The following is a 26,721-nucleotide window of genomic DNA, read 5'->3' as shown; positions in this document are numbered from 1 at the left end:
ATAAACATTGGCTGAGCTGCTTAACATTGCAACTTTAAATGCATAATTCCATTCAATTCAACTCGCTCAGCTTGACTTTAAATGGATAATTTGTCTCACTCATTTGTCTGCTCACGTGTCCACAACAATTGACAGACAAAATACACACAGCGAAACACACGCAAGAAACTATTCAAGATAGTATGTAGTTTAGTTCGATTTTGAGTTATTGTTGCTTGCATAATACATTTAATTGCATTTATAAAATATTTGCCTTAATTTTTGCGCACACACTTTGAATTCTACAATTTGATAATCCGTATCTAGCGACTTCGTTGCCACGACGCTTTCGTTAAGACTGCTGCAATAAAAATATATTGCGAAACACTCAACAAGGATAACATTGGCGGTGTCCTGTCGTCTGTTGTTGGCGCTTCGTCCTAGTCGCGCCGCCGTCGTCGTCGTCCTCGTCGTGTTCTGTTTGCTGTTGAAGTTTTCTGCTCATTGCTTCGCAGCTGTTTGCTGCACGTTTTGTTGTTGTAGTTGCCTTTTGACTTTGAATTTGCCAACAACAATGCGCACACATATACGAGCGTTCTCTCATACACACACACACACACACATACCAATGAATACCCTCATCACGCTCTGCTCTCAGCTTTCTCACAATAACAAAACAGAAGCCGGAACTGACCCCAAGTTGCCACATGGTCCATATTGCTTTAAGATGCTAAGAAATGGAAAGAAAACAAAAATGAATTACAAACAATTTAAGAATGAACTTTAGTTTCGTTATATTTCCCTTTACTTTGAAATGTGAGTGTAAAGCATATTTGTATTTTAATAAAGATTGCATAAAACAGGGGCCATCTGGCAACACACGGCTTATAATTTCATTCATGCTTTTTTGGCAAAACAACTTGAGCGAACGGGAGAGAGTGTTTAAAGCGCGAGTGACGAAAGCTTGCGCACGTGTTATTGTGTTGCGAAAAGCTTTTCTTAGAGGGCCGTTGTAACATTAGAGATGGGCAATATTATCTAACAAGTCTAGCTGCGAGTCGAAAATTTTGCCTTTTAAGAGATCGTATGTACTACAAAGAAAAAGAACAAAAGTACAGGTAGCTAAAACAACCAAAAGACCTAACAAATACAGTAAAAACAGACTTTACAGTTTTGTCGCCGTATAAATGTTATGCTATTCGTGGGAAATAAATGTCCTCTAATTAGCTTATTTCATCGCTCTTAAATATTATGTGTTATTTCAATTATAACTGTTCAGTCTTTCTTTAAAAGAAACTAACTAATCAATGAAACTTTACATATTTTTTTATTCAACTTAATTATTACAACTACTTAAAATGGTAAATAAATAATAATATCCTAAATGCTAGTTACCTCTAACGCCAAGGGACCACGCGATAGTTCTGAAGAGCCTCGTCATATGTATAACTGAGATCAATTTCCTCGTGACGCAACACCCCCGAATCCAGAAGTCGACGCAGGATCATGGCAGTGCGCGCATTAAATGTATTGCCATACAAATTTAATTTCAACACACGCGATGGCTTCTTGATGGTCAGGAGGATGAGATTAATAGCGCTCGCATCGATATCATTGTAGTTCAAAATCAATTCCCTTAGCATCCTGCACGAACTAAAGCGCATGGCGATCCAGCCTCCACCATGCCTCCCAATGCCATTGCCACTGATGTTCAAATAACTGAGCATGCCTCCCTTGGCAATCGCGCGCATAAGGAAGAGCGTTCCGTCGGCACCAATGCGATTATAGGCCACATCCAATTTGCGGAGTGAGCTCTTCTTGCTGCTCAGGTACTCAGCGATTGGTTCCATATCGTGGGCCACAAACTCGCAGTGCTGCAGAGTCAGATTCACCAGTTGGTTCTGCATCAGAAGCGTGCCAACCAACGACATTATCTTCTCTGTGTCCAGCGTCAGCTTCAGACCCAATATACGACTAGCATTCAAGCTGATTATGTTCTCCGCCTTGTGCACTCCGTCGGCAATCAGAGCAAAGTTGTACTGCGTTATGTTGCAACACGCAACGTTCAGATGCCGCAGCGTCTTCGTGGCCACAAGGAACTTGTGCAGCATGCGCACATCGTACTCGCTGAGCTGAGTGCCTGGCAAGATATCGCATTGAAATCAATTGAACAAGAATGCGTTAAAATGTAAGTATTCAAAAACTATCAAGTTGATAACTTGTTGTGTAACAGCTCTTATGTACTTGTATATTATAATAATATTCATATAATACATATTATGCTTAAACTAGATACTGATATAATCTTAATCTATATATTCGACTCATGTAGTGTGCAGCTGCGTCTATCAAAAAGAAAACCAAGAAAGGAATGCTAACGTCGAGCAGGCCCAACTCTTAAATACCCTTAACCAGGCCACAAACGGGAGTTATAGAAAATCGCGAATAGCGGAAAAATGGGGCGGTGCATCGGGATAAATTAAGAAACTTGCCCTTTCTCGGGCGTAGTTGGTTATTCTAGCTCTTATACTTTCTGAGATCCTTGCGTTCATACAGGCAGACAGATGGACAGACAGACGGACATTGACTCGGCTTGTCATCTTGATCAAGTATATATATACTTTGTGGGGTCTGCCACGCCTCCTTCTGTGTGTTACATGTACTCTCGCATAAAACTAATATACCCTTTTACCCTTTGGGTACAGGGTATAAAAATGTGATTATAATTTCTAAATATTATAGATTCTAAAATGAATGTCCAAGCTAACTACACATATAGCAGATTGCAACAAAATGTGTAGCCTATTTGGTAGCCAAATGGTAGAAGAGCTCTTCTATATATGTTTGTACTTATATACTTAAAAAGTCTGTATTAATGCAGATAATAATAAACTACATGCAATAACAAATTGCCACCTTCTTGTATGTTTAGAAATTTAAATTTGGCATTATTGCTTATTGTATGTGTAGAAATTACATTTTTATTTTATTAATTCCATTGCTTTTGTCTTACCTTCCAGGTTCAGGTCTACCACCATCATTTTGCGTACATTCAGTCGAAGCATTACGAAAAACTCACGAGGCAACTGCATAAGTCTTAGCTCTATTTTATGCAGCGGTATGAGGGATCGCACAAAATCCCGCAGCAGCGTTACATCCCAATTACTAACCACAGTGCTGGAAATCGAGGCCGAAAACAAATGGCGACGCAGCATAAAATTTACCACCGTGCGGAAGTCGCGAATGCAATGATATTTCCGGTTCATGCGCTCTTCAAAGTCCAGCCGACTAAACCGGAAGTGGCGATAGGGCCGCTTATCGTACTCGGTTTGCCAACAATATAGTAGCATGATCGTAAACAGGCGACCCTTGACTGGTGGCGGTGCAAGACAGCAGCAAGGATCGTAGTCACATGGCATATCACACATTTTGCGTTTGTGTTAGTGTATTTTAAAATGAAATCAAAATTTAGACAAGAGTTCTAGGTGAAACGTACAATCCTATGGCTACTATACAAAATTGGTAATTACAGCATAATGTTCGATATAACATCCAACAGTCGAGCTTTAAAAACATAAACAGGACAAATAATCAGCCAATTAGTTGCATTCCCTGAAGAACAACAAGATTATAAATCATTTTTGTTGCCTTTTACTTATGTGACTTTGTTTTAAAATTAATAAAAATATTAAATAACAACTGGCACCTATTTTTAGTTTTTAAATACGAAAGATGTTTCTTAATTATTTTTGTTTTTACTTGATCGAAGCCCTCCATTCTGGGAGTCATTTCCATAAAATGTTGCTAAGTTCTTGCATGGAATTCTTCGAAACCTGAATTTATACCGTTAGTTAGTTTCTAGAAGTTAGAAATTTGAGCTCTAAGACACTTATATATTGCAGTATTTAAGGCACGGTTCGCTTTTAAAAATTTTAATATTTGACATTCTTGCATAAATACAGATGAATACTGATACGCTGACAACAACGAAAATCTTACATTAAAACTAGTATACCCTTTATCCTTTGGGTAGACAGGTAATAAATACAAATTATGAATTCTGTTTTTACACGGTAGATTAGTTCCAGAAACAACCGTGTAAAAAAGACACTGATCATATGCAAAAATAGGTGATTGGCTGCTTATCTCTAATGAAATATATATGCAATTTTTAATTTTCACACCGTGTTATATCCAAATCGTGTAAAAACAGAATTAGGTGTATACTGCTCATCTCATATGTATGTATGTTTGTTTGTATGTATCATTAGTGCGGCCGCAGGTCCACATTTTAGAGAGCGAAGCAGCATAAAAGCACGCGCCCGAAAGTATGCCACATAAAATGTGTACCGCACTGCTAATGGCACCAACTTAATCGGCCTCCAGGCCCAAGTATTCAAGCCATGCGAGCGAACACACCACAAAAGACAGACTAATATATAAAAGGTTACTGACTGACTCGCGAGACGACTGATTCAAGTTATTAGCATAGTTTGGCGAGCAGCAGAAGCAAAAAACGCGCACACATATAAGGGCGGAAATTACCATAAACGATATTTCATTCATTTATATGCCATTTTCATGGCTGCTCCAGAATGAATTCATTCTAAACGAGCACGTGACACAGACAGTCGGAGCTTAAGCACTAACTCGACATGTTGCACAATTTAATTGGCCGGCCTGCAACGTTCCAGCACGTGCTGACTGCCCTATAAATGCGTAGCGACTTCAACTGCAACTGCAACACCCAACAACCCAAAACTGATATTTTTATTTATATACCCGTAGCAGCAACTGAAGCAACTGAGACATAGGTAGAGACTCTTGGCTCATTATGCAGGCATGTATGATATTTTCACCATTTAAGGACTTGAAGCATCTTCATTTATTTTATTGCCATTTTCAGTTCGAACATGCGCTGCAATAAATTGCGACAATTCTTAAAATAAACATGCTTTGATGGCACTGAGTTGAAGTAATGCAGTTAAGATTTTCCGGTTGACTTACGAGCGCGCGCGCACACAACAACATACACACACACACACACACAAACACATACTACATATGTATAAATATATACATATTAGCTCATCAATGTGCCTGTTAAGTTGAAAATTCTAGTGCAACAGGTGCCATTCAATAGACAAATGCAGCCATTTGCAATGGTACGTAGAAAAAGCTGAAAAATGCAACGTAATGAAATATTTTTCACTTTTACTACCACCCTGTTAACTGGTTGATTTCTATACACGCACATACGTACATATGTATGTATATGCAGTCTACCGAAGACTCGCACTCAGAATGGACATGACGACAGCAGTAATTATGCATTAATTTATGGCAGCATTCAGCAGACAAGAGACAGACAGCCAGGAGCCAGGCAAAAACAACTAAAAACAAGTAGAATGAAAACTTTATACCGTAGACAGTATAGAGTTGTCTGTAGCTTGTCTGCACACATTCGCCAGACCGTTTATGATTGCTCTTGTGCGAGCGTTCTCGTGCAAAATGGACATGCAAGAGCTGAAGGTGTTTAATTATCGACTGTAGAAACAATTATACAGAAATGGCTACTGTTGGTTGGCAAGAGAAAAAAATGCCTTCAGCGAATGTCAGCCTTCAATGGTTGTTGAAAATATGCACTTTCGCAGCGTTTGGGAATTTTCATCACATCGCATTGTTTCCAAATAGAATAATTATTAGATTCCGTATAGCTACTTAACTGAATTGCATTTAGAAGGCAAATAATAATAAAAACCATACCGACACATTGGAAAACATAAATACTTGAGCATGTCTCTATGTATTTGTGGGTATTTATATGTGATGGCCAGACGCTTATAATTGCAGTGCTGCAGTCTCAGTTTACAGCTACTGTGCAGCAGACGACGACGACGACGACAACAACAGCAACAACAACAACAACAGCTATAACCAGAGGTAGACAACAACAACAACAACAGCAACTGCAACAGCAAATCGCATGTGCATATAATTTAAATAATTTTTAGAAACGCAAAGTGTGAAGCAAACTATATAGAAAACAAAAACAAGGAGGATAGAGAAAAAAGAACACAACTCATGTTTGGAACGCGCCTTGCAGCGCGAGCAGCCAAAGCGTCTGGGCCGTTTGTCTGCGCCTTATTCACCTGCTATAATGCATCCCGATCCAGCCAGGCCTACAGTCTATAGTCTACAGTCTGCAGTCTGCAGTCTGCTGCCAGACAGTCAAGTTTGGTCCATATTTGGATGCAGGCGTGCATTGAAGCGACGCACACGTCTCTACATACTCGCATACATAACTTAAGGACAAGCATCAACAGTAGCAGCAACAACAACAACAACAACAACACCAGCAACAACCGGCAACAGCATCGACATGAACATCGTCAACAACATGAGCCAATGCCTGCGATACTAAACGGTGAAGGGGACATTGAGGATGAGGATGAGGACGATGGTGCCCAACGATGACGGTGACAGTGACGGTGATGGGGACGACAGCGGCCTCGGCCTCCAGACAAACAGCAGACATGCACTTGTCTCCTACGGCTGGCTGGGTCAGCCGACGTTAATATGTACGCATGCATATACATACATACATATATGTGTGTGTGTATGAGGAGCGCATTCACTGTCAATTTGGACAATCAAGAAGAAGCGATACGCGTCTGCTCCATCCACGTCCCCGTCTGCGTCTGTGTCTCAATTTCTGGGCAGAAGAAGAAGCCAAACGATGGCACGCGAAAGGCCTAAAAACCGAAAACGAAAATGCACATGCGAAAATTAATATAAATACGCAACAAAAAAAAAAAAGAAGAAGAATTAAATAAATTAAAACAGCAACACAAGCCACTGCAACGGTAGCAGCCAACGGCAGACAACAACAATAACAAATTGGCTCCTGGTCTTTGCATTCCACATGCAATCTCAGACTACAATCACGACAACTGCATTCGGTGGCTGCAACGGCAACACCCTCGGTGCTTGGACACCAACAGCCAGCCAGCCAGCCAGCCAGTCAGCCAGCCAGCCAGGTAGCCTAGCAGACAGGCAGTCGACCAACAACCACAACAACAACAACAACAACCGGCTAACTAACCAAGTTATACGCTTGGCCAACGTCTGGTCTGCACTTGTGTTGTCTTGACACGTCTGGTTCGCTACTGATCTTATGCTGGACACACACACACACACACACACACACACACTGAACTGACTGACTGTATGACTGTATGACTGTATGACTGACTGACAAAGCTACACACATCGTGTATCTTTAATAGACTCTGCTTCTTCTTTTGGGCAAGCTTGCATGCCTGCCTCTGTGTGAATGCTGTCTGCAAGCTGCTTGTTATTTTGTGATCTCATGCATCGCCTTCTTTACATATGTATGTATATATGTACGTATGTACGTATGTAAGCATGTATGTATATGCATACCTTGCTGACTGCTTCCAACACAATTATGTTAATTATGTGTTTTATTGGTGCTTCAAAACATTTTTGGTACTTCACGTGTCCCCTCCCAGGGTATATTGAACTGCCTGGTACTCGACATGCTCGCGTGTAACATATTAATATAAGCCTATTCCATAATGCCTGAATTAATATGCATTTAACTAATTATGCTGTACCCGATCGCACAGTTAATTGGTATGTTAACATATTTCAGAATTCGCCTTTTTATCTTAACTTAAATCAGTACCACTAGTCAAGATTGTTTGTTGCTCTTGTCAGTTTATTATAAATCAATAGCTCTATCTTAAGTCATACATTAAATGGAATTTTTAGAAACATTACTATATTCGTTTTAACGGAAATAGTTTCCAACAACTTACAATATTTTGAATATGTTTCGTTTACTTTTCCTGAGCACGTTTTTAGAAACTAGTGAGCGATCCATGCAAGCTTGTTTATATTATAGAAAATATTAAGTTGATTTTCTAAAATAGAGATAAAGAATTCGGAATATATTTCGTACATTTATATGAGTTTCTTTTTCTAAGCCATTTTGAATATTGAAGCATCTAATAGCAGCTTTATTTGCAACTAATATTTAAATACTTTTTAATTACTTACATGTTTCAGGCAAGCCATAAACCAACAGAAGAAATTTAAATAATTTTTTCCTTGGTGTCAGCATATCAATGAGACAACCCGCAATGAATAATCAATATAAATGACTCGCAATAAAATGGATACAGGAAGATATGCGGATTAAAGAAACTGATTACCTGATTACTGATTAATGGCTACGACAAACAAAAAAAGACGTTGCATGCACTTCAAATAGAGAAAGGACGAGCTAGAAAAATATATCCTGTCTAGCTCAATCTAAAGTTTTGTTTATTAATATTATGAAGTAATTTTTAAATCATCCTCTCACATTGCGGGATTGCTATTAGGATATTAAGCTATGTAAGTATTTTAAGATTTTGAGATAAAAGTAATTGAAATTGGCTAGAATTCAATCAAGTCAGGAGCGGCAGGAACTTTCTACTGGCCACTGCAATATACCCAGATAAATAGATATACTATAAATAAGATAAGATAAGAGGAATTGGTTTCAACCTATGCTGTATATGTGGCATCATTGCATGCAAAACTTTCTTTTCTAATGCAACGAACAATTAATATTCTATATAAACAAACTGTAAAGTTGAGATATCATGAACGGCACCTGTTTCTGTGCTCGAACAATCCGGTTAAGACATGTTTATCTTATTTGATTTCAAGCAAATGCTGATAGCATAATTATTGATATAATACAAATCAATTAAAAATGAAATAGGCTTGCTAGCAAAATATTTTTGTATTTAAGCGTGTTTGAACTTCTAGCAACTCTTATAAGTTTCAGTACCTATGGAAACGTTGGTACAGTTATCGACAAAAAATATAAATTATCTAGCATTTTTAGGGTGTTTCTTGTGAATTTTAATTAATTTATTATCCTTTGGTTTTAGCATCATTTCTGTTGTCATTGTACATTGACTTCACAAACTTATTTCAAATAGTTGTGTAATTGATTTAAAAAATAATTCATTGTTATTTCAATTACAAATATAATCATTCTTTTGATTATTTGAATAACTACATTCCAAGTAGTCGGGTCGTTGATAAAAATGATTGCGTTGAATTGCGGTTGGTCAGGCTATTAAAGCAACATCTAACCTTTGGTTTATAAGTACTCCCGTTTAAATCATGATGTAATATTATAAGCATGATCTAGATAACAAATCTATAAATAGCAAATAAACAGCTATATGGTTCGATCGTAAAGAACTAATTTGTGTATCAAAAGCAATCTATCGCATTTGGAAATAATCTCTGATAGTTGGCAATAAATGTTTAAATGTTTAAAGCTGTGTTCCCTCTTATCGGCCATTATTTTGTTTTGTTTTTGTTTGCTTCCCCATTTAATTGCTTTCCATAACTATACCAAGAACGATGATAATGAGCAATGCCTTCCTTCAACACAGCTACTTGTATGAGCCCAGCAAGTCTTAAAACTATTTCGACAGGTAGGAGACGAACGCACGTGTCGGCACGCAGATGTTAACTTGCTGTTCAATTTTTCTTAAAATAAATTTAAAGCAATTGCTGCCAGCGTATTTTAAAATAAAATTAATTCCTAACTGGCACGAGCGTGAGCAATTTAGGTTTGTCAAGCCGCTAAAAACAGACGTATTGTTTATAAGAATAAGTGTCACATCCACTTTAACATGCCAACATCTGTACACATGCCATACATACCTACATACATATATACTAAAAGCAAGTAGCTACTGTTTTTCCCAAGTTTCACTTTCTTTAGGAGATCAAAGAAAACTAACTGCCAATTATTCTGGCACTAGAACAACCTTGAAAATAATAATGACAAATCGAAAATGATTTTCGCCAACAAGTTATGCGGTTTGACTCACGCCGAATTTCAATTGTCTGCATAACTTTGGAGGACTGAGTGTCTGACTCTGACTGTCTGTCTGTCCCACTGTCTGTCTGAGTGTCTGTTTATTTGATTTTATTTATTTTTTCTGCTTCCTCTATATATGTATGCACGTTCTCACACAAAGTGGGGCAAATGTTATGCAGATTGGCCAAAAAAAAAAAACAACAACAACAACAACACACACATATGTACATACAGAAAGAAGAAATAACAAAAATATGTACAATAAATAAACAGTATTATATAAACGTCTCGCGAATGTCGCGTTTGCCGCGCAAAAAAGTTTTCTTCCTTTTTTAGATGATTTCGATTAAAAAAGCTCATTCCGCTTTTTTCGACGACTGTTCCAATTGTGAGCTATAGCAGAAGATTAAACTGAAGCTGAGCATTTGATGCGGTTGCAACTTTTCACGGCAACAGCAACTGCTCTAAATCCACAACACCCCCCCCCCTTCTCCCCGCGCCTCCACACCCACCCCAAGACCACTCTGTGGTGTTGTATTACTTGCGACTCACGTACACAGTTAAACGATGTGTAGACATATAATATACATATATCAACAGATAGATCCCCAGACAGACAGTCATATGGTGAGAAAACCAGACTTCATAAAGTGCTTCAAATTATACAATCATTTTTTTGAAATTCAATTTGGTCCAGACGCTTAAAAAATTAGAAAAAAAAAGAGGGAATAACATCCAGATTTTGATGCGGATGATGATGATGATGTTGATGAAATGAGAAGCGTGTGTGCTTTATTTTAGAATTAACAACAAAAGCAACAACAAGAAGAAAACGTAAATAAATAAATCAGATGCGGCGACAGCAGCGTCCTTGAGAACTCAATGTTGATTTCCGTATGCAAATTGAATAAAATGGTTACGTATTTAGGCACAACAATTATGCAACATAGTATTTGTTTTCTGGAGCCACAACAGTTGCGATTAAAATTTTCGAGCTGTGAAAGTGAAAGTGAAATTACGTAGCAAAAACGGAAAAAATCTATGATCTTTCTGGGGTTAACAAAAGCCGTACCGTACCAGGCACCAACTATATTTGTCCCATAATAAGTTATATCCGCCTATTTTCTTTGAAAGCATGAATTCCTATTAGGCCTATTTTATGCAAAGCAAACAATGTGCAATTTTCTAACTACGCACTTTTTATCAATCATTACGCATATATCCATATACTATACTATATCGCTCAAGAGCCAGTAAACTACAAGTAGACAACAATTCCGAAAACCAATCCTGAGAACCAAACATTTGCTTACATGTTCCAAGCAGCGACTAAATTAAGTGCCACAATACACCAACAATTGTCGCAACAACAGCAACAACAACTGCGATAAAAATCAAAAGAAACAAATTTGTATAAAACTATGAAAACATCAGTAGATTAAAGCATAGTCACATGCGTACAATACAATTTGTGCATCTAATTTGGGACTTATGATTTGATAACAGAGGCGTCTTGAGTATCAAAACAGTTTTATTAAAGGCAAGATAGTAACACTAACTAACTACAATACGTCATCAGCGAACGCATGATTCTGGAAGTAGTTGTGAGCATTATCATTATCATGATCGGTTGCAACTGTAAGATAGTTGTTCCAAACTCCACTCTCTTTCAATTGATAAATTCCACTGTCTCGCTGAATTATTGATAATTCTATTTAGCAATACATACATACATGTTCAAAAAATTCATCAAAATAAAACAATGAGCTAATCTAAAGCAATCACAAGCTGTCATTATAGTATTATCTAAGAGAACGCGTGCTCAGGACTTGGACGGCCGGCAGAGCTAATTAAGGGAAAGAGGCATGTTAGTAATAACAAAATCATTTTGCGAGCCAGCGTCTCCTTCTCTCTTCCCTTCCCTTCCCTTCTCTTCTCTTCTTTTCGCTCCTCTTCCTCCAGCGTCCTCGCCATGAATATCACTTTCTTTTGCAGTTGGCGCTGGCTAGCTGGCTCGCTGTTGCCTGCCTGGCTGACTGCCCTCCTGCCTGCCTGCCCGCCTGCCCGCCCGACTGCCTGCCTGCCTGCCTTCCTGCCCGCCCGACTTGTGGACTCCATAAAAGAAACGAGCTTCCTATGCGTACCAACAGCGAGCAGTGACAGCGTCGTTGATTGGTCGACGACGGCACGACGACGAAGCTAGCAACGACAACAAGACAAAAACCGAACTATCGGCCGAAGCGGTCTCAGTACACTGAGAACAATGTGCGTGTACCTGCTTTCACATATGCATAAATAAATGACTACAATTAAGAGATTGTTAGTGTTGCAAAGAAAAAGAAATATCGAATCGCGTTACAAACAATAACCTCTACTGCCTTTTGTGAATGTTTAGTACCATTTAGTGCCTAATAAATATTAAACAATTATTCACTGTTGAGAGTAGGGGCATAGCTTCCCCCCATGGCTCAGTGATTCTTTACCTTTACCTTTAAATTATATTGTGTCTTTTATTATTTAAGTTTTTTAATTTTAATTTGTTATTTGAATAATAGGTTACTTCTTTATTTGTATTGCCATTACTTCATCTTAATTACTTTTTTTTTCTAGGTCTAATAACGTCTCTGGCTACCCTTTGCGGTGAATCGGGGCATAGCTGGACGTTTGGCAAATATTCGTTATTAGATATTTTTATACTTTCTATAGGCTCTTTTATTCCTTAGTTTTATGGAGTTGAATATTTATTGTAAAGATCGACAGCTTTGTTAGTCGATGAAATAAATAGATACAAATAAATAAATAGAATAAATATTTTTGAATGCATACCCTTCAGGTCATAAGAAAGATGATAAATAATGTATTACATTGTGAAATGCAATAAAGTGAATATGTATAGTATATGTATCGTTAGAAAATAATGCCAATGAATATACAAAGATATGTTTTTTCCTTCTTTTTATAAACTTTCAAATCAAACCCTTAGCTTAAGCCCTTAATTTCGGTGAGCGTTCCAAAAGTCTGCTTTTATTTTAGTTCTTCAAATAAAATGTGAAATTGTGATCTTTGTCCGAGAATATATATTGTGTAAGCATTTTATGGAAGTAACTGTAACTGTAATTCCTTGCTATATCTTACCAAATTGGACAACAACGTATAAACCGATCAACGAAAATTAAATATTCATACAAGTACTATACATACTCGTACATATAATAAAAAATATCCTGCACTTTGCCGTTCAACCGGTTGCAGCTCCAAATTTCGTTCAGTGCACAACGCAGTGTTTACGAACATAACAAAGTAGATATGGCAGCCACAACCAAATATTTTCTTATTTAAGACTTAAAAACGACTCGCGCAAATCACTTCATACTTGGTTCTTAGAGTGAACACATCGACCAGTCAAAAAAGAACAGAAAAATGCACAGATAAAAATTCATTCGGCAGCGATTTTTGAAAATATACCGAATCTTTTCAAGTTAGCCAAGCAAAAAATTGCAATTCAAAAACATTTGACCGTGTGTGTTTTCGTATAAGCGGTCATAAAAAAAAAAACATTCAAAACATTAAAAACAATAAATTGTGGGTTAAAAAAGTTTACATTTAATGAAAATGTTCAAACCTGTGAATATTGCCTACTAGAGCTATATTGCACGTTATTGAAGAAAAACGAGTCGAATATAGTAGACACTTGTAATTGTAATTAGAATTGCAATCAGAAAATAAACTTTTGAAAAATGTCAAGTGCGAGCTGGACGAGCTACGGCCGAGCGAATCTTTTGCTTCTGCTTAGTCTCCTGCTGCTGTGGTTGGTTGATGGAGGCGATGGCGCTCGCATCAATCGCTCAGCCCTGCTGGACAATGTTCGCTCTGAATACATTGACCCCAACAACCGCACCATCTGGACCATGTTCAATCTGACGGAGGCACAGGTGAGCCGCATCAGAGCCGGCAGCAATGTCAGTGGCAAGGAGGAGACCACACAGGCCATCAACAATCAGCTGCTGAATCATATTCGCTCCCAACGGTGAGTAGCACGCGTCTCTGTGTCTGCCTCTGCCTCTATCTCTGTCTCAGTGCCATTCTCTAAATATTTCCATTGCCCATCATGTCGAGCCGCTGACAGTCTTTTCGCTTGTCCACGACACAGAAAAAAAAAATGTGTTTGCACTGTGCCAAGCAACTGCCAATCATCGTAAATAGAAGGCGCTGCACTAAAAATAAACGCTCTATAAAAATGTGCGCCCCAAAAAATCAGTGACCAGTGACCGCTAAGAGAGAGATCACACAAAGTACAGAAAAGCCGTTGCAAATTCGCAAAATAAAATAGATACACTACACATTTGTATTTGTATGTACATACATATATATGTATGTATATATACTATATATGCATATATAAACAAAGTGAAGTGGAATCTTTTCCAGATAAAAGCAAAAGAGCCAATACTGCACTTCACAGCCTGTTTGAAGGCTAATAAATGACTTGTGTACTTGTGTACTGCGATATAAACAGAATTTCGCATGCCCGCAGATTTGCGCTGTATGGGTTTTAGTCCAAAAACAAAATCAAATCAAGCATTCTCTATAGCTTTTCAAGGCTAACACTTTGTATGCATTTCAAAAATGTGGCCAAACACCCGAGACTAATATACTCGTACATTTCTATATATCTATGCGTTCCGTTTCGATTCGTTCGGTATTGTTCAGAACAATCAAATATTTTTCAAATACGTATGTATATTTCAAATAAACAACCACATGGAAATCGGGCAGCTAGCACGTGTTGCATGCATCAAAGTAAGAATTATTACAAAATTATTAGTAAGGAGAGCGCATTATCTAATAATTCATAATATTTTTATTTTCGTTTTCAATATTATTATTTCAAGCTAAAATTATTATGTGAATTGAATACAGATTTTATTTACACAAAAATATGTGTCCATTTGAAATCATGACCCATATTTGATCGTTGTTGATTAATTGCCAAAAATGACTCAAACATTTTATCAACCAGCAAGTCATCTACCGATCAGCTTGGCATCAATAATCAAAAACTATTCCGAAATAAACTGTAGATAGCTTTATCGGCAATCAAGCACCTGCCGATGCCGGTGTGTGTGTGTGTGTGCATTGCCAGCACCTTAGAGTTCAAAGTGACTCGAAAATTGTTTAGATTCACGGCTCATAGCACGGCTCACTTAACTTAACTTGGCTTCTTCGGGGAGCGGCATCGATGGCTCAGCAGCAGACAAACTGACGGGCCTGTTGGGCGATGGTGGAGCAGCGTCTTTGTGTGCCTATCAGATATTATATATACACACTTACATATATAAGCAAAACTGGCGCTGCACAAAACATTCAGTCGCGCATACACAGATACATAATACAGACACAGCCACACACACACACGCACACATACAGACATAAAAATGCTGCTGCAATTGCAACGAATTCCGTCGGCCCCACTGTTTGTCTTTGTATGTCTGTGTGTCCGACATCAGTCTGGAAAATGTCTGGGAACAGTCTGGGCCATGTCTAGCGGCTCCGTTAATGAACTTTTTGTAGGTCGTTGCTATGCACGACAATCAAGTAGTAGTAGTAGTAGTAGTATATACTATTACCATTTGTTTTCATGTGTAATAACAATAACAAATGCCGCAATGATATGACAAAAAAAAACAAAACAACTAAAAGACTATAAAATATATGGATAGCCAGATATGGCCAACTATAGTTATTCTTTCTTATTTATTTATTTTTTTGTGTTTCTTTTGATTTATGTCGTATGCGCTTTATTTACGGCTATATCGAAATTGTTTCATCTTGTTGAACATAGTGTCCCAGGAAAGTTCTTGCTTGTACAAGCATAAGTACTACAAATACATATAAATATACATACATACATATGTATGTGTAAACACATTAATAATTATGACGTATGAGTAATATCGAGCACAGATTCATACACACACGCACACGCACACGATACAGTCTTGTAAATCATATGTTATTGCCATCAGTCGTGGTTATGTTTGCCCAAGCGGCATGTTTGTACATACATACTGGGTATATATTTACATACAAATCCGTGTGTGTGTGTGTGTTTGTGAGAGTACAAACAGATGTAGGAGTATGTTTGTGGCTACTAAACGACTCTGTGTCTGAGTGGCGCGGCCGGACTCGTTCACTGACTGACTGACTGACTGACTACTGTTCGCATGATAATGAAGTGCAGCCGGCGAGACACTGTCTAGCCGCGCATTGTATATGCAGAGACGACAGAGACTGCAGGGGCCGAGTGCCAGAAAGACAGAGACTGCACTGAGCACGCAGACAGATACGCAGACGACAGGCGGGCTGACGGGCAGATATAGGCAACAAGACGCATGCTGTGCTGCTAAAGCCAAAGAGCCAAAAGGCAACTGACTGCAAAACCACAAAAGCAGCAGTGGCAACCAGCTCAGAAGCAGACAGAAGCAGCAGCAGACACACACAAACGCACACACACACACACACACACACACTACACTCACTAGTATTGACGGCTATGCTAAAGAAGCCGTGTAACACAGATAAAACCAATTGGCTGAGTAAACGCCCAATTTAAATGCTGGCCAAATAGAGTTAGATCTTAATCAAAATTTCATTACTTCTTGTCGCTTGACCTTTTGCGCATGCTCACCAGCTGCTGGCACGAGACAAACAAACAAACAAACAACAACGTGACTCACGAATGCTCGCCGGCGGCCGGCTGGTTCTTTTGGCCACGGTGCGTAGGAAATGGCAAAAAATAAATGGAAAAATACCAAATCGTATGCAACTGCAACTGCAACTAAGACTCGCTGCGGCTGCCCAGCCGTGCAGCTCAGGAGAATGTCAAGAAAAAAAAAAGAAGAAAAAAAACATGTAAAAGGAAAAAAAAGAAGCATTACACACACACACAGAATCGCACACATACGCGCACAGCCGTGAACATAAGCGTCTAGACAGGCCCCAGACAGACAACTCAGAAGTCACACAATCGGTAGCTAGCAACGAGTTTTCAAGTTCACGACACGGCACCAGTGGCAGACACAGACTTTTCGAAGTTGTAACCAGACACACAAGCCCATACAATACCCTCATTTGATAACCGTAGAATCCCTTTCACAGGCATATCAAATTGTCCAAAGGAGCCCAAATGAAATAATACTTGGTATTTGCTTTGGGAAATGGAATGATATAACTTCCAGATCCATTCAAAAACAATACAAATAACAAACACTAACTTTACCAAAATTCTGATACAAGTATATCTGAAGTATTTCCATTCAAATAGCAATGTCTCTTGTAATTCTGACTCTGACTATTTAATCGTAAGATTTGATGTCCGTCTCTCCGACTGCCCGTCCTCTGTATACTTCCTCGAAAACTTTTATGGCTAACGCGCTGAAATTGTGCACCGAGCGTTTATTTTGATGAGCACAGACAATATGTCGAGACCGACACAACAACGATATGATTATTGTCAACAAATGCGTTTGTTTTTAGAGATATTGGATCCAAATGGCGTATTGGGAAGGCTGTGACAGTTTTTCATCATCATTTGTCGGTCACGTATACATAGTGACTCTGAATGACCAAAACAAATGAGGTGTGATGCAACATTTTGCAGTAAAGATAATGAAGAATATGTAATTAAATTGAATTACAGCGGATTAAACATTTCTAAGTCAAATGTAGATGTGAAGAGTAATTATCAATATGTGTGTTAAGGACTTTTTTCAAGGAGTGTGTGCTAGTCTTTTAGAAAACTTTTCTACTCTTCACAAAGCAATTCCGTATCCATTTCGTTTAACAGATTCGCGTACTTAGTGTATAGATTTGTTCTAGCCTTCAATAAAACAAAAACTTGGCACATTTCTTCTTCGGTTACTTTTTAATTTCATACTGATCAGTCAGACATAACTACAAGTACATATATATGTATATGTATATGCAAAAGTTTCGTACGCCACGCCCCCAAAAAAACACATAACGCTACAAAAATAAACAGTCTTTTTAAAAAACCCCGATCTCGGAATATAAGTGCGCGCGCTGCACAAAAATATGTTCGCTTGTTCGCCGAATTTCGAGCTGGCTAGACAAAAAGCGCCGCTAGGTGCAATTAGCAATGACAACAACAAACAAAGCAACAACAATAACAACAACAACAACAACGTTAACGACTTAAAGCCAGACGGTATTGGCATTTGTGTTTCTATTTACATACTGCCTGATCGACAATTAATCTCGTCTTGTATTGTTTGGAATTTGTTTTTATTCGAGTTTGGGTGTCTTTGGGGCATGCGCAAAAATTTTAGCAACTTGGAGTGCGAGTCGTCGCGTGTGTCTCAATTACCGATCCAGACAGATTTAATACAATAAATTGTACATACATACATATGTACATACATACATATGAGTACTTATGTCTCTCAGCATTAATATGTGTCTGGCGAGATTAGATCATAGCTACAAACTGAACACGTTAACTATTGTTGTCTGCGCCTGTCATTCATTTATGACAATGATTCGGCACACACACACACACATACTCGTATATATCGTACATGTATCTCGATGGGTTTTTAAGTGACACGGACCGCATTTGCGCTGGTCACATCCCAGGCTATACAGCACATAAGTACATATGTACACTAATGTTGCCTATGCGACATGTGACATGCTTTAAGTACTAGACTAAAAAAAAACTACGAAATGCTATTCTTGAAAGCGCCTAATCAGTGCCTCGGTTGATTGTCAAACTCAAACTAGCTGCAATATACAAATGTATATTCGTAGTAAGTATGCCACACTTAGATAGTTGGATGTCACGCTTGATTAAAGCAGACAATGAACTACATGCTCCTCCAATGGATACCGTACGCTGAAAGAAATAACGCTTTCTTGTCTTCTAGATTTTTCAAGATTATTCTTCTATTCGTAGAAATCAGGCATGAGTTGCTTATTGAAATATAGACGCTGAAAGAAATAACGCTTTCTTGTCTTCTAGATGTTTCAAGATTATTCTTCTATTCGTAGAAATCAGGCATGAGCTGAATATTGAAATATAGACGCTGAAAGAAATAACGCTTTCTTGTCTTCTAGATGTTTCAAGATTATTCTTGTATTCGTAGAAATCAGGCATGAGCTGATTATTGAAGTATATAAGCTGAAAGAAATAAAGCTTTCTCGTCTTCTAGATGTTTCAAGATTATTCTTCTATTCGTAGAAATCAGGCATGAGCTGATTATTGAAATATAGACGCTGAAAGAAATAACGCTTTCTTGTCTTCTAGATGTTTCAAGATTATTCTTCTATTCGTAGAAATCAGGCATGAGCTGATTATTGAAGTATATACGCTGAAAGAAATAACGCTTTCTTGTCTTCTAGATGTTTCAAGATTATTCTTGTACTCTTAGAAATCAGACATGAGCTGAGTAATGAAATATATATTATTGAAATATATACGCTGAAAGAAATAACGCTTTCTTGTCTTCTAGATGTTTCAAGATTATTCTTCTATTCGTAAAAATCAGTCATTGATTATTGAAATATAGACGCTGAAAGAAATAACGCTTTCTTGTCTTCTAAATGTTTCAAGATTATTCTGGTATTCGTGAAAACATCTCATGCCTAATTATTGATATATCACTGATTCGCCCCGACTTTAAAAAGGTTTCTGTTCCTATACCTTATACTATAAGTGTCACTAAGCACATACAATTTATTAATTGTCCAACCTAGAAGAGATCTTAAATAAAGATTGAAGATTTACAAGGAAAGAAGAAAAAACTGAACACAAATTGTATTTTGTTTCATATAAAATGAAATTAAAGAAAGCTAATCTCTATAAAATCACTGCACGATCATTATAGGAATCCAGAATGTCTCTATAATTAATACATGTGCAGAGCGTTCTTAAATCGAGAATGTACATCGCTTGAGGCACCTTTATTTTTCGTATTTCATGTTATATTTGAGTTTTTTAGTGAAATAAATTTACTGAACTTATTTGAATGTTCAACTAGCAGTGTAGTTGTTGAAAGTTAAATAAAACTCAACCCAATTTTTGCGAAAATCTTCTAACGCATCACTTGATAAAGAACTAGACGAGTGGCATTAAATTGAATCAAAGCGCCATAAAGCTGAGCCCACGGCACGACATGGTTGTTGCTTTTGTTGGGCTAGTTACGACGTCAAATGTCAATTAAGTGGCCATTTCATGTGCCAACAACTTACACAAATGTTGAAACTATAAATTAGTTAGTCGCAACTGTGATGCATTTAAATGAGCCCATTTCAAGCAATTGTGTTTTACAAATTTGAATTTCAGCCTGAACGAGATACGTAACCAAATTGAGAACGCCGTCTCCAACAAATCCGATGACAAGGAGGAGAAGCCCACATCCCATGAGGTGGCCGGCTATCCTGTCTGCAATGCCGAGACAAGCGCCTGGCAGCACTCGAACAATGTAACGCTGGAGTTTAGCAGCAGTGTGTTCGAGTGTCGCAGCCCAAATCTGACCTTGGAGAGCGCGACGCTGCGGCTCTTCAAACTGAATCCCAAAGGCAGCTCAGGAAGCCCGCCGAGCGAGGAGAGTGCGAGCAAGCCAACGACAGGCTGTGCAAGTCCTTTGCTCGAATCGCAAATACGCATCACCGTGTCCGTTGTGCTTCAGCTGAAGAAGAAACGTAAGCAAGGTTGGTAAACAGAAAACTGAAGAATCTGAACATAGATCGAAGATTAGGTTTTCAATTAAGGCAGAAACGAGCAGCTTGAAAGCATTTTAAATAATTAGACATTATTCTTAGATGAACATGTTTTCAATAAATAATTACTATCTATCTATCTATTATCAAAATAAAATTATATATTTTGATTATCCATACAACTCACATTGAAAAGATAATGTTCCGCTCTTCAAATATGTACAAATAAATAAGTGAATTAACTTGTTTTGGAAAGCAAAAAAGTTAGACATATTCTAGAGATCAATTGTTAAAAATACACATTATTTGTATCTTGTATTTCGACAGAGCGCAAGAAGCGCATTTGCAATACGATGATGCTGAGCAGCAGTAAATCGGGCTGGGTGGAAATCGACATCAAGTGCGCCATCCAGTATTGGGAGCAACAGCAATCACAGCCCCAGCACGCACAGCCACCCTTCGTGATTGGCCTGCTGATGATCGAGGTGCATGACGATGAGGAGAATCCGCTGAAGCCAGGCCTATACTTTCAGCCACCGAAATGCGAGCAGGCAGGTAAGCGTGTTGTTTGCCAAGCTTAACTAACGCTCTAGTACACACAAACAAATTATATTCCTATATACACATTTACGGAATCATATAAACATATATATGCCATTGGGCACTTTTCAGTATCATCTAAATGAGTAGGGAACTGAGCACAGCCATTTTCTCTAGTACACTTTAATAAATAAATAAACTATATATACACGATATATATTCTTCGTTTCGCACGTTTGCAACCATTTCGAACGTTGGACTTGATTATGACAAAACAGGCATTGCTATTTAACATACGATTATGTAGGCACAATCGGGGGTCAATATTCAATATTCGGTTATGTGGCAAACACACCCCGTTCTCGATTGATTTTTTTGGGGGCCGGACACAAGCGAGACGACAACGACGCTGCTGACGATTGCACGCAAAACGCGTTGGCTGGCAAAAATCTAAAAAAAAAAAAAAACGAAAAATATTGACTGTCTGTAAGTTTTTGCACAGCACAGCGAATGATTTTCGCGCCAAGCGTCAGCTATAACGACAGAATGTAGAAATATTTTTACAAGCTACTACACTACTTAAACATAATTACCGGAAAAGTTTCATTTTCTTTTCAAATATAATTTGGCGTCTGTGACTTAGATTATGCGGTGGGTCACTTTTGATTTGTATTTATTGAGCTATTGAACAGTGGGAGAGACAGAAAAGGTCAGAGTTGCAGGGTCAATTGACATTTACATTAGTTCTGAGTTAGCCAAATACAAGGACGGGTAAGAATATGAAAATATGAAAACATGCGCTAACACAAAAGCTGATGCTGTTGCTGTTGCTTACGCTTATTGCTCATACGCACCGTTGTGTGTTTGTAATTATCGATAGATTGCGCAATTTCTCAATGTGTTTTTGAAAACATTTCGTTTTTCCCTGTCGCACTTTTATTACGTAGCACAATTTTAATTTTGCATGCGCCACATACACACATGTTGCCAAAAGCCGTATCCAATTCATGTGCATTTCGAAACGTTTTATTTGTTTATTTTCTTGTTTCTGTTGCTCTTTCATCATTTGTTTTGCATGCCGCAACAATTGAAGTATATTATTTGTCTAATGGCCACATGTATATGTATTTTACAGGTACAGCAATCCCATGGGGCTTCTACAGATCGGGAACGTTTATGCCTGATGATAAAAAAATCGTCATGCCAAGGTGTGTATATGGAAAAAAGTATGGCCTACTTTTAGGCTCCTTCGGAATATACTTGTGTATACATATTGAAACATTAACCCTTGTGTTTGTATTGCAGAAGCCCAAGGCTAGACATACGTTTCAGTGGCGCTGGATCCTTTGTGGATAATAATGCTAACCCTGAAATCTATAGAGTTCTAACCGAAAATGTAAAACGAGAAATCAACGACCAGTACATTGATATCGAATCAACCACTCTAAGTTCGCCAACTGCTGATAATTTACTAGACAATAGTGAGCACGAGAGTAAGGAGAGGGAACATATTCATCAGCATCGTAAGCGTCATCATCACAGCCCAGCAACGGAATCCGAATCAGTAGACACTGAAGAGTCCAGCAATAGCAGCAGCGGCGATCAAGCGGAGCCCCATCGCACACACCATCACACGAGCCGACATCATCATCATCATCATCCCCACCATAGTCATCCTTACAAGCATCGTCATGCCAAACAGCAACAGGAGTAATCGCTCGCAATTAGTTCTCATGCGCGCCATTATCAGATCGGCATATCAATAGCTATTAACAGCAGCGCTCACAATATCTAGCAAAGGATAATTACACACACACACTCTCACACACACACAATCATGTAGTCACACAACCGCAAACCCAAAAGCATACTGCACATGTCCAACACTCTGATTATCATCAGATTTTTTTCTCATTTTTTTGTGTTTATAATTTAGTGCCAGTTGACTTAATTAGTTTCTAAATTGTGTAAACTATTCTAAATTAAGTTATAGTTTCGTTTTAAGTTAAGCGTATTGACAAGTTTTTACAAACAAAAATTTGTTTCAAATATTATTTTATAAAATCTCTCTTATATTAGGAGTCTGTGATTTAGATGTGGTTGCGAACTTGCAAACTTGTTTGGGTTTAAATTATTTGGAAACCTTGAAACTAATACATTAGTCTAGTAGTATTTACTAAACAGAGCCATTTGCTCGCTTGCCCATCACCATACTATTTAGATGTTAATTACAAATTGTACAAACACAATATTTCGAGACCATTCATACACACACTGCACAGCACAAAGTCCATAGCTCAAAACCCAAGTGCATTTCAACTTTGTTAAACAAAATCAATCAAATGCTAACTTTTTCGTTTTTGAATCCCCTGTCAAAGCTAAAAAGTGCCTTCCTGCTTTTAAGCTGTTACATTTGAAAGTTACAACTTCTTAACCCTATTTGTGTGGTTCATTAACCTCGTCGAATTGCGAATATAAACTCAAGCTGAAGATCAGCTTGTGTACATAACGTATACAATATAATTGGGCAAGAAGTCAAATGGAATAAAATACATACGTGCTTGCATATTGCATTCATACTCATATCTTACTTAATTATATTTAAAGGCTTTCAATAAAGGTACATGCATACATACATACGTATATACTATAAATACGTATACTTACATTTATTATCAACTAATATGAGTGGCAATTAGATCTATAGTATAAAACCCTAGTTACATAATACATTTAAAAAATACAATAAAAATACAATGACATACATACATACTAAAACGAATTTTATACTTTAACCGTATTTCATTGAGATTAATTGAGCTTTAAAGGCTCGACATTATCGCCCATATACCATATACCCGTACTCGCATGTAGTTCCGGGGGAGGTTTCAAGTGACTGCTGATTGGAGCTCTTTTACTTTGATTATAAAATATGCGATTAGCGCAGAAATGTTACTCACGATCAAATGCCGATGAAATACAAACGTGCCAGTTTGTTGAAGATTTTATGGTTTTTTTCCAAATTCCTATTGCTGTTAGTTTGTAGATTGAAATCTCTGCTATGGTTTCGCAGCCTTGTTAGAAGAGTATAGGAGTACTACTTAGTTATCAATTCGGCATTGCTGGAATTACGATCTTCTTTGAATGTTTAATATTTTCTATAACAACAAATACGGTTTTGCTAGCTAAATGATTCAAACAAGCAGGACAACAGCAAATACATACGAGTATGTTGATTAATTTCAATATCAGCAAACAACAATGTTCGTACTAATATAAAATCTTTCAATTTTTGTAAAGAAGATAGTGACATGTCAAGTCGTGCTAGACAAGTCCGTCCACTCGTGGCATTATGCGTTCTACAGACAACAAACTTATTTTAAATATTGTCCGGTGAGTGTGTTTTTTACGATTTAAAGCTTAGGTATACATGTTCCAATTTTTGTCTTAATAGCACAACATTAAAAGAAGTTATAGTTGTAAATATAAATTATATATATGTATTTCTGTCAATGACAATACGCGATTTGAATTTATGAAAGTAAAATCTACATGAGCATTAGTCATTCAGTTCATTATATTATTTAAATTGAACTCCGCAAAGCGTTCAAACGTGTCGGGCGCGCGTGCTATAAGTGTGCTTAATTTTATTTCTAAATCATTTGTTACATTTTAAAAACTAAAATTAATAAAATACAAATAACATATGCTACATACATACATATGTACATATATAAATATTCATCTAATTTTCCGACGGCATTAATTTTAAACGGGGTTACAACAAAATTATTGTAATTATAATACTGAGAGAGAGAGAGACAGAGAGAGAGAGACAGAGAGAGAGAGACAGAGAGAGAGAGACAGAGAGAGAGAGAGAGAGTGAATAAAGGTTGGAACGAAAAATTGCATAAGCTTGCTCTTTTTCGTATTTAGGAGAACATATTCTACCAGGTTTAATGATTCTAGCTCTTACACTCTTTGCAATTCCAATACAGGCTGTTGAACAGACACGACTATATTGGCAAACTTAGCAGGAATATATAGTATGTATATTGTATGTCTGCCACGGCTTGTTCTAAGTTCACATTGATTATGCTATATTAAATGTATCCATACTAGGTCAAACCATCACTTATTTGTATACAAATCAAACCAAATTCACACTATTCTGAAAAGTATTAATAACATAATCATGTATTCTGAACAGACTTTATTATTTGTCAATTTATTTGTCAACATTCTGTTGCTCAACTCGATCAATAAAGAACCCAAACCGGCTAATGATAATGCTGATAAAGTTGATTTAAAACATTCACAAGTCCATTCCACACATCATTTACTTAAGCTACGATTAATTTATGGAGAAGTATACCCGTACATTGAATTTAACGATCACTTTCATGGGTTCACATTAATTTGTAACTTCAAGCACAAACGCTTCTCTCCAAGTACTTTAAAATCATTCTGAATTCGACTGCGATCCAAATATTGTGCAATTTCATGTTATCGCTCGTCATTTGACGAGTTATATGAGCGTTATACCTTTATCTCATATACAAATAAAAATTTGTACGCACTCGTTCCACGAACCATATGAATACGAAAGGTATATTGTACAAGCGTGTTTGCGAGCTTCATTTTATATGTACATACATACTATATGTACATATATAAGGCAGAGAAACATGTTAACAACGTTCACAAAACACTCAAAAAAATTCAAGTTCTATTGAGTTTATTATAAATTTAGAACAACAGCAAAACATCACACATACACAGAAGCTCAACTTTTGAGATTCTACAAACATACTTACATATTTAGGTTTTGATTTCTGCCATTGCAAGGCGCTCGTAATACTTATGAGTTTGGTTATTGCAAGTCCTGAGACCCTTGCTCTCATACAGACGAATGAGTATGGATATTTATTTATTAATTATATTTGTCAACAAAATTGACTGTCGACAATATAAAACTATATATAATTATTATAAAAAAAACCATATAAACTAAGAAAGCCTAAGGAAAATTCTAATCAAATTACAATATGATCTATATAGAATCATCTTATCATACTGATTAAGAATACTTGTGTACATATATACTTATACATATATACTTTTTGCAGTCTTCCACAACTCCTTTTATGTATTGATGAAGAAAATCCCGTCCCTAAGAAGATAAAAGAGAGTTTTTTAACAAAAGAAAAAAGACAGAACGAATAGAGATTTTTTTAAATGGTCGGTCCTGTGTCACTCGTATGATATAGTAAGCCGATTGTAATTAAGTTTTAGTTTATAGTGCCTATTACATTTGATACAGTTCATATTTAGACTGTCTAGTATGCAGTTTAGTCTTTATATCTTTTCATCTGTCCATCTATCGATCTATCTATCTATCTATCTATCTACCTACCTATCTATCTATCTATCTATCTATCTATCTATCTATCTATCTATCTATCTATCTATCTATCTATCTATCTATCTATCTATCTATATATCTATCTATCTAGCTATCTATCTATCATCTTTCGCACGTT

The 26,721-nt window shown here is 37.3% G+C and overlaps 2 protein-coding genes across 4 annotated transcripts; one reads left to right on the top strand and one right to left on the bottom strand.

Moving 5' to 3' along the window:
• Positions 1-481: 481 nt before the first annotated feature.
• Positions 482-3,407, bottom strand: LOC115634108. 2 transcript variants are annotated; one of them, XM_030531667.1, is made up of 3 exons: positions 2,993-3,407; positions 1,375-2,119; positions 482-709 (listed from the first exon to the last, which is right to left on the bottom strand). In XM_030531667.1, exons 1-2 carry the CDS (start codon positions 3,405-3,407, stop codon positions 1,377-1,379), a joined length of 1,158 nt encoding a protein of 385 aa, XP_030387527.1. In that variant the 3' UTR covers positions 482-709; positions 1,375-1,376. The 2 variants fall into 2 exon arrangements, with proteins under 2 accessions (XP_030387527.1, XP_030387526.1); XM_030531666.1 differs by lacking the exon at positions 482-709 and having other exon boundaries at positions 1,288-2,119.
• Positions 3,408-13,500: 10,093 nt separating this feature from the next.
• LOC115631606 (protein anachronism) lies at positions 13,501-23,828 on the top strand. Of its 2 annotated transcripts, none has more exons than XM_030528412.1 (5): positions 13,501-13,925; positions 20,262-20,629; positions 20,966-21,193; positions 22,314-22,386; positions 22,484-23,828. In XM_030528412.1, the coding sequence occupies exons 1-5, from the start codon at positions 13,636-13,638 to the stop codon at positions 22,890-22,892; spliced, it is 1,368 nt and encodes a 455-aa protein (XP_030384272.1). In that variant the 5' UTR covers positions 13,501-13,635; the 3' UTR covers positions 22,893-23,828. The 2 variants fall into 2 exon arrangements, with proteins under 2 accessions (XP_030384272.1, XP_030384279.1); XM_030528419.1 differs by having other exon boundaries at positions 20,966-21,189; positions 22,484-22,647.
• The last annotated feature ends 2,893 nt before the right edge of the window (positions 23,829-26,721 follow it).

This window comes from Scaptodrosophila lebanonensis, unplaced genomic scaffold (genome assembly GCF_003285725.1).
Source record: "Scaptodrosophila lebanonensis strain 11010-0011.00,11010-0021.00 unplaced genomic scaffold, SlebRS2 tig00000001-arrow-pilon, whole genome shotgun sequence".
Lineage (NCBI taxonomy): Eukaryota > Metazoa > Arthropoda > Insecta > Diptera > Drosophilidae > Scaptodrosophila > Scaptodrosophila lebanonensis.
Note: the sequence above shows the minus strand (reverse complement) of the source record. Positions and strands in the feature narration are given on the sequence as shown.

Excerpts from the sequence above, each read along its gene's own strand:
- LOC115634108 (XM_030531667.1), bottom strand. The coding sequence starts at position 3,407 with ATGTGTGATATGCCATGTGACTACGATCCTTGCTGCTGTCTTGCACCG. Across the intron at positions 2,120-2,992 it reads GGTAGACCTGAACCTGGAAG|GCACTCAGCTCAGCGAGTAC; the intron begins GTAAGACAAAAG and ends ATATCTTGCCAG.
- LOC115631606 (XM_030528412.1), top strand. The coding sequence starts at position 13,636 with ATGTCAAGTGCGAGCTGGACGAGCTACGGCCGAGCGAATCTTTTGCTT. Across the intron at positions 13,926-20,261 it reads AATCATATTCGCTCCCAACG|CCTGAACGAGATACGTAACC; the intron begins GTGAGTAGCACG and ends TTTGAATTTCAG. Across the intron at positions 21,194-22,313 it reads ACCGAAATGCGAGCAGGCAG|GTACAGCAATCCCATGGGGC; the intron begins GTAAGCGTGTTG and ends TGTATTTTACAG.